Source organism: Mustela nigripes, chromosome 2 (genome assembly GCF_022355385.1).
Source record: "Mustela nigripes isolate SB6536 chromosome 2, MUSNIG.SB6536, whole genome shotgun sequence".
NCBI classification, from domain to species: Eukaryota; Metazoa; Chordata; class Mammalia; order Carnivora; family Mustelidae; genus Mustela; species Mustela nigripes.
This window is the reverse complement of record NC_081558.1, coordinates 64,517,596-64,532,293: the sequence shown is the minus strand read 5'-3', so window position 1 is coordinate 64,532,293 and position 14,698 is coordinate 64,517,596. Positions and strand designations below refer to the sequence as shown.

Below are 14,698 nucleotides of genomic sequence, written 5' to 3'. Positions count from 1 at the left end.
AGTGCTGCGGACCGGGGTCTGCTGCATGTTAAATACCATCCAACAGTCCAAGATACACAGGTCCTCTGTCTGGGGACTCTCTCTCCAGTGGCTCCGTTAGTCATCTGACACATTGCTTCCGAATGCTTATATTTAGAGCAGGACCCAAATCAAGCCAAACTCTTGGTAGCTTAAAAATAAAAACGTGGAGACATTGTTTTGCACATTGGCTTTCGTTTCCTGTACGTTTGTTCTACCTGAGTCTCTGGGAGTCCTTTCTCTGTAGATAAATAGCTCCTTCCACTTGCTGACTGCTAGCCTGTCTCCCAGGAAAGGAGGCACCCTGAGAAGCACTTGACTGCCTTTTCTTCAGCGCTTGTGATCCGGAACGCACACGGGCCCTGTGATGGTTTTGCTGTTACTCTCCTACATCTACCTTTGAAATAGGCTTTCGAGAGATTTCATTGTGGGGAGGCAGAATTCCAGCACCATGCTGCTACCCACTGGACCCAAAAACATGTCGAAGGCATTCACTTATGCAGCCGTTTGGGGACATCTTCTTCCGGGAAGTCTGAGGATAGCAGGACTCACCTATCAGACGCTTAAATTCTTCTCTAGCAGGTGTGTTGATCTCAGCACGGTGGCTTTTTCGTTTTCATGGCGGGGTTTTCAGGGCTTTCACTATGTCATCTTGTGTAGCACCATGTTCAGCAGTATAGAGGAGAGAAAAACACAGCAAAAAAAATGAAAAGGCTCTAACGTTCAAGAAGGGGCAGAGCTGGCACATGCCATGGAGGGAGAACCCCTTCCTCTTGGCGGAGTGAGCAGCACTGCACCTGATGTCGGTGCCACTGCCATCTGACAGGGGCGGTGACAGGTGAGGGAGGGCTTCATATGGCGCCGTTCCTTGTATCTACTAGTTCCCTTAAGACTTTAGTCAGAATTATCCTTTGAGAACAGAAGACCCAGAGAAAACCTTAAGTGTCTGGTTAGCAGTGCCCTATATCGTTTGTGTCATATGCTTTAGTTGGCTAGATTGCTTTGCTCTTAAATCTCCTGGTCTGTTGAATTCTCTAGCTAGATTGGCAGCTCCCTCAGGGCCGGCACCATGTCTTTCCTTTCTCTAGTATCCTATCCAGAAGGTCATGGAATGTTCCATGCAGTACATGCTCCATAAACAAGCTCCCACTCTCTCTCCGATGCAAAAGCCCACTATCAGAGCCTTCTTGAGACCCATGTGTTCAAAAACATCATGGTTTTGCCTTTTGACCTTTTAGTGGATGTTGGGGGTTTTCCCTTTGCCCTTACCACATGGATTTGCAGGTCTCTGAGTGATTAGATGCCTTGGCTTTCAGGTGGAGAAAGCAGAAACCAGAACAGTCCCCCGGCCACCACTGATGAGACTGCAGAGAGAGGTTGGGCACTTCCTTTGCTTCCCCAAGTGCCAGGCATCCTTCTCAGCTCTGAAGTTAATACAGAGCTAGGCTGAAACTGGCAGAAATCCCTGCCATGGTGCGACTTAGGGAATAGTGGGGGAAGAGGAATTTTTAAGGACTTGATTCAAATACGGGCCCTCCTCAAGGAATGACTCATTTGCATTTTGAAGACCCTGTGGATTCAGTGGTTGAAGGAGTCAACAGCCAGTTGACTACACACTTAAGAGACAGGACAAGAAGGCCGCTTGCTGTCCTCCCCACTATAGGGGAGCAACGAATGGTGCCGTTGATAGGAAGATGAAATGTCATAAGCCATGGAAAATAGTCACACCATGTTGAAGTGAACCCTCAAGAAAAGCATTTGTTGGTGTGGTGGTTGAATCCTGTTGAAAGAGCTTGCTGTCACAATGCTAATGTACAATCAAAGCCCGGAGAGCTACCCTCCCCATAAGCAGAAATTCCCTTTGTGCCTGTGTCTCCTGAAATTCCCCGTTTCTGCTAACATCTCTCCCTCATGCGTCTCTCCATCCCTTTTGGGAATAGAGCACGCCCCCTGCAGTCAGAGACCCTTAAAACCCTTAGGACATTTTGGTGTTTTATTTTGGGGAAGAACCCTCTGATTTCTTATCTCCCTTGGAAAACCTTTTCATTCTTCTGTTGTGGGCTGGGAGGGGTGGGGTGCAGAGGAGGCAGCGCTGAGGTCATGGGCAGGTAATTTAAACTCCTATGTTAATTCTTTTGATTAGGCTTAGTAACGATGTTAGGTAATGATAATTCTGAAAAAGGCAACATTAGGCGTGAAATATCCATAATCTATGGCACCAGATACTACACACTGATATAAGGGAAAATAAAGATATCATCATGATGAAAACCTCTTATTTTTCCTAATTTTCATTTGGGAAAAAACATGAATTTTATGGTCCTTTCAAATACCCAACAGAGTAACAATTAATCAATTTATCTTTGCTTTTATTCATTTTATCTACATGTCTCTTCCTTTCTTCTCTCCTGCAAGAAAGGTTTTAATAACTCAAACATCAGCTCCCACTCTGCCACCTATCACTGCATCACAGTTGTTAAGTTTCATTGTTTTTCAAGTGACAGTTGCTTCTTTCACTTCTTGTAGGAATGAAGGAGAAGAGTTCATGTCAGATGTGCTGAATAAAATTAATATTTCTCTCCTCCCTTTTTTGGAAATGCCAGTTCTCCTCATGCTAAATTTTTATCATTTTGAATCTTTTAAGCCAGAGTTGAAAATACATGTTTTGTGACAACTCCTTGCTCTGTTTCAAGGTGTCTCCAGTACAATAACTGAAAACAGATAATGGGTTATTTTCTTAGTATCAAGATCCTCCAAAAGAGGACATTTTTAAACACTGTGTTGAACTGAACTGAATTTAGGATCTGGAAGTTTGAATACCTGTGAGTATAATAACACCCAAGCAAAAGTACCATTTCTGTTGGTCACCCCCCAGTCCCTGAAATAATATTGTCCATTGTTGATCACAGTACAATGATAGTGAAAGAAATGTTTAGGGTGAGTGTGTAAGTCAGTGAGATTCCTGGAAGTTCTAATTACTTAGGAACATTTTGGTTTTGGCAAAAAAAAAAAAAAAGAATTGTTTTAGTTATACTTGGAATTACAAGGCAACTCCCCAACTCTGATATCCTAATTTTTTTTTGCCTGAAGATCAGGGAGACATTCATTTCTAAAGGTTACATGTGTTCTGGCACCAGTATAGATTCTAATTAATTGTTCCACATTAAAAATTTATAATGCCTTCCTGCAAACCCCTGGCACACTTTGTCTGGGAATCCTGCAGGCATGTGGTTTCCTGTATGGCTTCTGGAAAGATGGGTACTGTGAGTTCTACAAGTAGAAGGAGGAAATTGGGCAGATAGCTAGCAGATAACTTTAGGTCATTCTGATAATTATGGTTTATGGGATTTTAGGATTTTAAAAGAGAAAGGCTGAGAAAAATGTCTAGAAAACCACATAGATCCATGTGACATTAAGAATAAAATTTGAAAAGAAACCCATACATCATCAGACAATACATTTGTGCAATTTCTGTGCGGTATTTATGGTTCCTGTGAGAGGAGGGAAGACAGTGGTCTCGGGGAAAACAACGTGTTGATCCCTCTTGCACTATCCTGGAAATTAATTGCATAGATTAGGTGAGCCCAGTCTAGATTTCTAAGAGAGTTATCATTAGAGGAGCACAGGGTATTAAAAGAAGCTCTGATCCCCAATCTAAATGACAATGTTTTTGACCCCACTCTGTCACTATATGTTTGTGAATCTCGTCCAGTTTAGTGGATGTAATGTCAGTTAGATTGGCTCGTGCCAAGGGTCTTTGGAATGCTGTGGCTTTCTGGGTACTTGCACATTTTTTTTTTTTCTTTAAAATCATACCTGGCTGGAGGCAGATGACTACCTTGTAATGGATAAATCCTTCTTAGACTTTAAGATGAGACAGGGCATAAAGGTGGTGATTAGCTGGTATGGTTCATGAAAGTTGAGACTATTTAAAATTTCCAAGAATAGTCCCAGTCCTAGAAGTCACACCATCAAACCCATATCATCCTCAATACTTTCTTAGAGTCTTGGCTTATTTTCAATTTTGGTAGCAGTTCTATTAGCCCTGTTCTCTGTGGCATTGATTTGGGGTCAGAAAATCTTCCTTTTCAACAATAAAAAAAATGAGCCAGTGACATGACAAGCTCCTACTGACCAGCTAGCTGCTTTGTTACTTCTGGCTCTCGCATCCAGATTATGGACAGCCTCATGTTTCCACTGTGCTAAGAATGTGCCTGGAATTGTCTTTTTCAGTTAGGAACAGTGTCTGTTACCTTGTGTGGGGGAGAGCACTTTGACCACACACACATTGATTCTGGTAGAAGTGTAGTAGAAAGTTCTCTGAATGACACACCCTAACTTCTCTATTCTTGAATATGTCCACATTGGATAAAAGAAATTGGATAGCAAAGCTTATCTTGCCCAAGACAAGACTGCTAACATGATGATAAGAATGATGATGGTTCCATTTACGGGGTATCTGTATGAGTCCAGTACAAACCTGGGCAGGTTATTTCCACAGAACTTGTCTTTACATGTACATGTTACTGATATATCAGAAGGAATTTGTAAAGTAGAATGACAGTCCCTTCTCTTGTACTACCATTTTTTGCTTTTAATCTCTTTGTATGTATATTAATTTGTTTCCTTACAATTTATATCATATTCTGGGAGAAAAAGGTTTTGTAGTTTCTTTTTTATTGTGATAAAATATACAGAATATGATATTTCTCACTTTAGTCTTTCCTTAATGTACAATTCAGAGGCATTAAATACATTTACAGTGTTGCATAACCATCATCACATCTATACCCATAACTTTTTCATCATTCCCCAAAAAACCTCTGTACCAATTAAATAACAACTTCTTTCTTCCTTACCTACAACCCCTGGAAATATCTACTTGGTTTTTATGGGCTGGCCTATTCTAGGTACTTCAAATAAGTAGAAGCATACGATATTTGTTCTGCATCTGGCTCATAATATTTTCATAGTCCATCCATGTTGTAGCATGTATCTGGATTCTGTTCCTTTCTAAGGCTGAGTAATATCCTCCACTATCCCCCATGTATGTAGTGCATTTTGTTCATCCATTCACCTGTTGATAGACACTTGGGTTGTTTTCAACCTTTTGGCTGTTATGTATAGTTTTGCCATGAAAACAGGTATACAAATATCTGTTCAAGTCCGTCCCTGCTTTCAATCCTTTTGGATATACATCTAGGAGTTGGAAGTACTGTACTGGATCATATGGTGGTTCTATGTTTAAAAAGAGAGGTTTTTTTTTTTTTTTTTTCTTAGTTCTAAATTTTGGAGAAAGACCAAGGCTAATTTCTCTTTCTCTGAATTTTTATTCATTTAAGCATTTGAAAATAGCTATGATGTCCTTTCTAAGTGTCCTCTTGTCTAAGCCAAAAATTCCAAGTGATGTAACCTGTTTTTTTAGAACCTAAATGTAAGATCTTCTCTCAACCCCAGCAACATTTCATGTCATTACTTTCATCAATTACTTCATGCTGTGGGGATATCCAAATAACTTATTCTGGGATCCAGTGTATTAGACACTTTCCCCAAGTTTATGTTTCCTAACTCTGGGATACACTGAGAAAACATCTAAGAATTATAAAAGCAAAAGTCATCTTCCTTTTCCACTTCATGAAAAATCACAAAGGGAATGGTGAAGATAAAATTACATAATCCATCTTTAAAATTTCTCATGTGGATCCATTAGAGGTATTCAACTTTTATTTTGTAGTATTAGAAAAAGAAGTGCTTTGTTGACATTATATTAGTTGACTTGAATATCATGTCACAAGGTAGAACATCCTTTCACAGAGCAGAGAAGTTCCATAAGACTTGCTATAAAAACGAGGAATGGAAACTTGGCTTTTTTCTGTTGTCTGTTTTCACTGAGCTCAGAACTCTCTTGTTTTAAAGGTGCTTGTGATTATTGTGGGTCTGTTTTTATGACCGAAACTGTGACATCAGTTATTTCCATTACTAGGATTCTGCTATGTTTGTGTCTAGTTTATTACATTTGCTAAAGAAGAAAAAGTGATATTCTACATATGATATGCTACATGTTTATAAGCTGCCTAGCTCCTAAAACTCAAATAAGAATACTCACGCAAAATGTTTCTGCCCCTAGTATGAAAATTCCTTTTCTTAAATATCCCCCTAGGTTCTTTCAAAACAGTTGTCTAGTTATTTTGGCATTTGCTAGGGTAACTCAAGAATCTTACAAAATGCCTGTACATTGGGTTGACCAAAGAGTTTAATTAGAGGGTACAGCACCTGGTTGACCTTTTCTTGTATTGAAGAAGAAAATTTTCTTTGGGAAATTAAACTTATGTGAAAATGTGTTATTGGTTTTATTGCCCTGGAAAGATGCTAGTCTGTACAGTCTGTTCATCTCATGATTGATCTCATTTCTGAAAGGATCATATTCCAATTATATTATTTTTTTACTCTTTAAACTTAACTTTACATACTCAGAATATTTTTAAGCATTAGCAGAATAACTGTTCTGATAATAAGAAGTGCCTTTAGTTTCTAAGGTGTCACAGTTTTCAAAAACCCACCCAGTCCATTGACAAATCAGTAATATTCCTACAATTTGTAAGTGGCATACAGTTGCAGAACTTTTACTAGTTAGAAAGAAAGAAAGAAAGAAAGAAAGAAGGAAGGAAAGAAAGGAAGAGCAATACATTAGGGTAGAAACATTTCAATCATTCAAATAAATGTTGATTGGGTCATTTCATCATACATTACCTGTATTGATTTGGGATAAGTAATCTTATCATTCTGTGTTAGTTTTTAGTAAAAGGGTTATGAGGAAAGTGACTAATAAAGCTACCTTCCCTATTTGCTAATAAAATTCAACTTTGATTTCCCATTTTAGATATCCCCTGAGAGCTAAATCACTCCTGGAATTTGAATCTAATCCTGCGCTTTCTCCAATTGCCAACCCAGTGGTTGCGCCTTGCTCCCCTTTCCCTGGCTTTCTCATCCTACCACCCCACAATTGCTACTGTTTTCAACTGTGACGTAAGCTCAAGAAGAAACAACCTAAATATAATGAGAAGTGGTAGTGATTTTCCTCATGAAAAACAGTAAACAGCCCTCTTGATCAATTTCCTCTAGCTTGTTTTGCAAGCAATTGACTGCCTTTGGTAAACACTATCCCTTAAGTTATGATTACAATATTGTTACCACTGAAAGAACGATAGTAGTTTTATTTTGTTCCTTTGTATAGGGTCTCCTTTTGCTCCTTCCACCCTTCCCATTCTAACAGTTGAAAGTTGGCCAGCATCTCCATTAATCAAATGCTAGACAAAAGATATTTGTCAAAAATAGTTTTGCTTTCTTTGTGAAAATGGGAAAAATTTGAACAGATAAAAATTAAATAGCAGTGCAAGAGTCGGGTAGTTTGGCGGACAGAAAGCTAGAGTAGTGTTGATTCCCTGGCACAGCTTTCTTAGCAAAGAGAACAATTTTAATCAGTTACAAAAATATTTGTGATCCATATGTTCCTCTCTGCTCATTCCCATATGCCCGTATTCCCTTTTATCTCGGTGGAAGATGACTTTATGATTCAGGCATGCAAGAATAAAATACCTCGCTGACTTTAGCGCTCAGTGCTATTTCAAAACGTGTCCCGGTAATTACGCACACACATGTATCTAGGCTGTTCACGCTTTGGGTTGGTTACGTGAATATCAGTTTGTTCTTCCTTTTTCTTCATGAAAAGAATTATATCTTGCATCCACCTACTGGGGCTGGAATAACACATCGAAGGCTTAGATTCGAAAACTGCGTTTGCTCTTCACCTGCTGGATTAAATGCCACTGTACAAATATGAGGAACAGAGCACAGAAGACAAAAAGATTGCGGTGATCGTTGATAATTTCATTTTCTTTGGGAAAAGGAAAACAGAACCCAAAAAGCATGTGGTAATTCCATCCATCACTGGTGCCTATTCTGAAACGTATTAGATGATGGGCTGGTTACTTAAATAGATCCTAATTTTAAGACATGCTGACTTCTGGTTAATATCGAGTGTTAGTCGTAGTAGTCATGGTGAAACTGGCCAAAATGGGAAAATTAAAATGACTGTTGATTAGCGATCCATTTTTGTCCTCAATGCATGTTCGCTTGGCTCTCATAGATAGCTGTATAATGTCTAACAACCAAAGACACATATTGTAAAGCCAAACTGGCCATTCTGATGACACATGAATAAGGCTAGAAATTATTGACTGTCTTCATGATCGCCTTTTCAACATTTGTTTCTCCCTCGCACAACAAATGGTGTTGTAATCCAATATGTTGTTAATATAGCCACAGCAAAATTCCGTCGAGGAGCCGGCTGTGCTCATTTAAACTTGGGAAGGGGGCAGCAAGGGTGAGGCAGGGAGTGTTTTTCAACTTCAGATAAAATAACTGAGATGCAGTTAGCGTTTGCAAAGATGGGTGTGTGCTGGGAAAGGTGTGCATGCTGTTGGCTTTAGCAGGTATGCCCCAGAGTTGCAGCAGAAGGGAGAGACACCGCTTGGTTTTGGCAAATATTATTAGGAATCCGTCTCTGTGTTTGCATTCAAGCTGTCTTTGCCGTGGCTCCTGTAGGAGTTGTGAGAAAACGAAAGTGCACATTATAGCGTGGATTATTTTCAACCGGCTCAGTTTGCAAATCTGTTGAATCCCTCTGACAGTCTTTCTGTGCTGTCAAGCAGAATGCCCAGCTGGTGGAGGCAATCCTGATAGGGAAGGAGAGGAATGGGGAGACCATGTTCACTGCCCAAGGAGAATATTAGGAATTCTTTCCAAACTTTAAGCGGGGAGGAGAGAGCTCTTTCAGCCATGCCGTTGTGAACGTTTCCTTTTTCCCTTTTTCTTTTTTTCACTTTCATAGGTAATGCCCATTAAATCAAAATCTTTGAATACGCTTCATTAGGATAACTTTGCTAAAGAAAGGAGTCTCGGAAACAGCATTAAAGTATATTATATTAACCTGTAATTAAAACAAAGTCTTTGGTTAAAAAGGAGGTAAGACTTTTAGCTCATAGATGATCTGGATTCTCACTGAGGCAAACACACAGGCTTGGTTCTTCTTCTTCTTTTTTTGTTTTTTCTTCTTTTTTTTAATATAAAGTGCAAGATTTCACTAAAAAAGGTTAAAATTGAAGTGAGTAATCTTCGGTGCATAATGCAATTGTTAATTTTAGCTCCCTGCGTGGGTGCCGCTCTGACTTGAACAGCCGGGCTGTAGCCTTCATTAGAGAAGAAGCAGGCAGCCCGAGACAGGTGGGGCTGGATCAAGCTGTGAACGTGATTTGCTGGAAGTTGGTCATTAGTGTTAGAAATCTGGTCTTATTTATTTGGTCCTTCACCCTACCATGACTATTCAATTATTATTATTGACTTTTCATCTTTTTTCAGGTTGACGATGTGTCAAACCGTGTAAGGGAATCGCATGGCGATGGGCATTCCGAACTGTTAATGGGGACATGGGACTCCAGTTGTCTCTGATCACTTGTGTGGATTTTCCTGGTGTAGAACGACAGAAGCCGCTAGTGAGTCGCCAAGACCTACGGCAGGAATTCTGCACGAAAGGTAAAGGCCTTGTTGTCCAGCTGTCATCTCGTCTATATTTTGTTATCCTATAAATGTGCCTGTTCGCATAGAAGAGGTCATTCAGTGTAACCAAAAAAGACAGGATCTAGAGCAGGGACTCAATTGGCTTGCAGTTTATAAAATTAGAGCTCAATTTGTTCATTCCATTTTAAATCTAGTCACAATCTGCTTTTCTATTGAAATGCTTTGAAGACCGAGTTAGGGCAACAGAAGTCCATCTCCTCCCCCTGCCCAGTATCTTGAGAAACAAGCTGTTTGCCATGCGAAACAGAACCGTTGTTAAGGACACACATAACCCTCCCAGTATCACTGAAATATGAGGAACCTATCTGAATACACTGGATGGATATCCTCAAATCTCCCCAAACTTAAAAGTAGTGCTCACCAGTAACTCACAGACTCAAGGCACCATTCTTTAGAAAACTCTTTTTTTTACATTCCCATAATCCTTTGCCAAGTAAGCCTGTGTTTTTTAAAGATACCATTAGATACCATCTGTTCTTTCATGGTAGATCTTAGCAAATTTGCAACAGAAATCGCCGTGGTTTAGATTTTTCTCATGCTTCCCATATCCAGTTGGAAATAAAGTTACTGAATTAGTAAATGGTAATTAAACACTCCCAAAGAAGCTTATCCCTGAGTTGTCCAGTAATCATTACCATTTTAATGACTAGGAAGAGGGCAGTCATCGTTTGGGAATTTCTGTGGAAGAACTGACTTTCTAGGTCACACTGTGTTTCTTTTTCTTCTTCCTTTCTTCATTTTGTCTGTATTTCTTTCCTTTCTCCCCACCATTTCCCCTTCACATCTTTAAAAAAAAAAAAAAAAAAACTAGGAGGAAGTAAATGCTAAATTATTCATAAATCTCATTTGACAGCATATCAGAAGGGGAAGTGTCAGGGGTTGTATGGAGGTAGGAAGAAAAAAATAATAACAGGCTTTAACTTTGAAAAGTCATCTCCAGCGTCTGTGTCGTAGTATACTGTGGATCTGGAGTAGCAGGTTTCGGTGGCTAGAGCTTCATTAGAGCTGCCTGCCAGAGACTGCCTTCCCAGGGTCTGTGGAACACCAGCAACGGCCAGGAGCTCTGGAGAGCACTCTTGCTTTTAATAATGTAGCTGTCAGTTTGAAGCCTGGAAATGTTGGCCGTGAAAGGTTTATTGCCAAATTTAGATCTTATATTTATACTGAATTATTAGCTCTTAAATTGATTTTTGCCCCTACTTGTAGGGTACATGGTAATCCTTATGCCTCAGGAGAGCATGTCTGTGGGTTGAAACTTGCAGATAATTTTTGAATCATCTCAGACACACTGCAGAACACCAGTCCCCTCTCTTACCTCGGCAGTGGAGGGTCATCTCTCCTTGAGTTGGAGCAGTGCTCTCTTTTTCTTCTTCTTCCCCTTTGTGCCAGGGTTTAGGGACTGGTGGACACGTGGAAGTTCTGTGTCTCCGTGTAAGATCTGTGGATCCATTTCAATGGCAAGGTGTATTGGCGAGAGTGCGTGTATGGGTGCGGAGGGGGTGTGGATGAGGCGACTGAATCTGCCTTGTGCGTTTGCCTCCCGTTTAGGATTTGATCTGGCTTTCTTATTCGCCGTTCCTGTAAAATTGGCAGAGATACCAGAGTTGCTCGTTTGAATTTGAATACAAAGGGAGAAATGAAATACCGTGAGAATAATTGGAAGTGCTTCACCGTGCACTGACTTGACGTTCTGACTTCTTGACCTTGCAGGGCATCACACCTTGTTATTTTAATTTGCGTCTGGGAGAATGTCTGAGCCAGGAGACCTAAGTCAGGCAGTAGTGGAGGAGGGCGGCACGGAGCAGGAATCGGCCACTCCAGAGAACGGGATTGTGAAATCCGAGAGTTTGGATGAAGAGGAGAAGCTGGAACTGCAGGTGAGCTTGGAAAGTTTGTCCGCAGCCCTAGCTCTGCACCCTTGGGCACCATTCCTCTCTTTCACTTGCAGAATACTTTGAACGTTTGTTTTCTTTCTCTTTTTCTCTTTCCCGTTTAAGAGTCTGACTAGTAAATGAAGAGCAAATCCATCAAGCCACTCCTCTCCTTTTCTAATTCTCAATCACTTTTTTCCTGACCAAAAGAGGCTCTAAAATCCCTTGGAGATGAACAAAATCACCAGAGATCATGTTTAATGACTGAATTTGTGCACAGCATTTCCAGGGTGATTTCCAGAGCACCTCAAGGCGCTTGTGAAGGTTTTCTCCCAGAGGCAGCCTTAGGCTGGTTGAGTTTTAAAAGTGGATTTGCTGTTCCAGGGAAAGCTTGAAGACCCAGCTCAGGACAGACCAAGAAAGACCTGAGCTCTGTGGACCTCTGAGGGCAGGCAAAGGTTCAATTCATATTAGAACAGACCTGGGGCGCCTGGGTGGCTCAGTGGGTTAAGCCGCTGCCTTCGGCTCGGGTCATGATCTCGGGGTCCTGGGATCGAGTCCCACATCGGGCTCTCTGCTCAGAGGGAGCCTGCTTCCTCCTCTCTCTCTCTGCCTGCCTCTCTGCCTACTTGTCTCTCTCTGTCAAATAAATAAATAAAATCTTTTAAAAAAAGTATATACCAGAGAGAGACAGAGACAGAGACAGAGAAAACCTCAGAGAAGGGCAGGGGAGGGAATTGGGGGCGATTGATGGTACCAAAAAGGTGATATGATTTAATACACCATGATTTATGAGAGCAAGAGATTTGGGAGAAGGAAAACACACTGTACTTGCAAGTAGCCTGTATTGATTTTCTTTGAACCAAATTACAAAAGTGTTAACTCTTTTTATATTCCAGTGAACAAAGACAGATAACCACATAAAGGCCAAAAGCCTTCAAGGTCAACTTCCCTGCCTCCCCCCTTCCCTCATAGCTGCTATAAGGAAAAGGAGCTCAGAGTTAGGAGGTCAAAAGTTTGGGGGAGCGAGGGAAGGGGAACTTCTCCCCAATGGTTGTAATACCTTCTTGTTTCTATTGATTTCTGGACTCTAGTGACACTTCCTATCTCTCTCTCTTTCACCCTCTCTCTCCTGGTTGTTGGTTTACTGTTTGTTTGTTTGTTTGTTTTGCTTTCTTTCTAACATACAGAGGCGGCTGGCAGCTCAGAATCAAGAAAGAAGAAAATCCAAGGTAGGGTTTTGGAGATTCCACGTTGATCTGCTAACATGGATATCAGTAGCATACTTCCAATTGGGGTTAAAAGGTTTGCCACCAATTCAAAGGGTCCCATGTGGATCTTGGCTCTACTGGCCCTGTCCCCTCTTGTTGACACTTCTTGTCTTTCTTGCTCTGTATGTTTTTCGGCTAGAGCATTTAGGGTTCACATAGCCGCAAATTTATGTACCTGATCCTGTTTTCAGAACTGCAGATTTGACGGTGCTTTATAAAATGAGTCGCCACTTGTCTTGCTTTCATTTTAAATAAAATCTGCGGTAGATGTGTGAGTCTTACCAGTTGATTTCTCCCTTGAAGTAAACAGGTGCTGGTGTTTAGGTTCCTTTCCTCATCCTAAACATCTTTTCAGTCGGATCCCTCCCCAACTCAGTTTTGGTAGAAATTACTTTGTGTCATCTTTTTCTTTTTACATTTTCAGAAAATGGCAGCAATTCATTCTTTGTATGTTTCCGACGGGATGGGCAGAGTTAGCTCAAAGTGCCCCTTAAGTCCGTGCATTCACACTCTCCTCTGCCTGCATCCCCACCCACACAGGGCTCTGAATTTTGGAGCCAGTGTAGACAGACAGCACTGAACAGCCAATTTGAAGTTCTCTTCTAGGAGGGATCCGGGTTTGGGAATGTCCTGGGCAGGTAGAGAGGAGTTGACAGCCAGAGAATGTTTCCTGTTTGTTGTCTTTATTTTCCTTGCATTGCCTTTTCTTTCCCCTCCCCAGTCAGGAGCAGGAAAAGGTAAACTGACTCGCAGTCTTGCTGTCTGTGAAGAATCAGCCAGACCAGGAGGTGAAAGTCTTCAGGATCAGGTATACCCCCTGTCATTTTCCTTAACTGCACGAATGGGATCTGTCTTTGTGTGCATGAGTAGAAATCCGGCATTACACAGTGTTTTGGGGGAGAAAAAAAAATAAGCAAAGAAAGATGTAGTTTTTTGGCTTCACCCCCTGCTTAGGAGACATCCTAAACTAGCTTAACAGTTTGTCACAGAGTATTACGTTTGTTTTTTTCCAGACTCTCTGAAAACTGCAAATGGAAAGGAATTCAAAAGAATTTAGATAAAAAACTTTAAAAGTGAGCACAGTAGTGCTGCATTTCCTCAAAGGCTCTCTCTTGCTAAGACTGAACCAAATATAGTTCTAAGTACCCCGTCTCCTTCCTTATTGGAGATTCTTACCTCTCACTTCCCCAAAATGCACTTGCCTATAAGAAATACAACTCTTGGCTCTTAACGAAACTTTGGAAGTAGTGAATGAGGTGCATTGAGATTTGCAGACGTATCTTTATGGCCTTTGGTCGAGATTCTGAATACCGAATAAATTGTCCAGAAAGGAGTCTGAGGTGATGGTGAATTTCGTATTATTCAATTTATATGAATTTAATATTATTATATATCGCTGTGGATCCTTCCACTTATTTTGCTCTCAGCAAGACTACTGAAAAATCCAAATTCTGACAAAATCCTCCCGTGACCAACGGGGGACTTCATATCATATTTATTTTTATTTGCCTTTTAGGCATTGTATTCGCTTTTATAAAACTAGTGTAGCCGCTGAAATTTTCCTTATTTTATCAGAAGCTGAGAGAAGTCAAGACAAAAGTAAAATGATTTATCTGAGCCCAGGGGAGAGAAAATTGATCAAGATAGTATTTTTGTTTGGGCTTGTTTGCTTTCCTCTTTTTACTTTAATTGAAATACTCTAAATTCTCCTCATGGATGCAGAGAGCATTGAGAGCACTTTCTTTAAAAGGACCAAAAATAAATACCTTATAGATTCTGTCCTATGAGTATTTTATTTTACCCTAGCCTCATTTTCTTATCGTGCCAGTCATGTCATAAGGCACGGACAGGCTATCTTTCTCTAGCTGTCACTATGTTTCATACACAAGCGTTATTTTCCTT

General features: G+C 40.6%; 1 protein-coding gene across 20 annotated transcripts in view; it reads left to right on the top strand.

Moving 5' to 3' along the window:
* The window catches only part of ARPP21 (cAMP regulated phosphoprotein 21), a 154,751-nt gene that overhangs the window by 31,688 nt on the left and 108,365 nt on the right, over window positions 1-14,698 (top strand). For 18 of the 20 annotated variants that reach the window (XM_059390615.1, XM_059390602.1, XM_059390610.1 and 15 more), the window contains exons 2-5: window positions 9,436-9,609; window positions 11,365-11,531; window positions 12,716-12,757; window positions 13,518-13,604. In XM_059390615.1, the coding sequence (XP_059246598.1) occupies window positions 11,403-11,531; window positions 12,716-12,757; window positions 13,518-13,604 (258 nt within the window). In that variant the 5' untranslated portion in view covers window positions 9,436-9,609; window positions 11,365-11,402. Of the gene's footprint in view, window positions 1-8,758; window positions 8,909-9,273; window positions 9,301-9,435; window positions 9,610-11,364; window positions 11,532-12,715; window positions 12,758-13,517; window positions 13,605-14,698 lie in introns of those variants that run through there. The other 2 variants (XM_059390600.1, XM_059390598.1) reach the window with 2 other exon arrangements.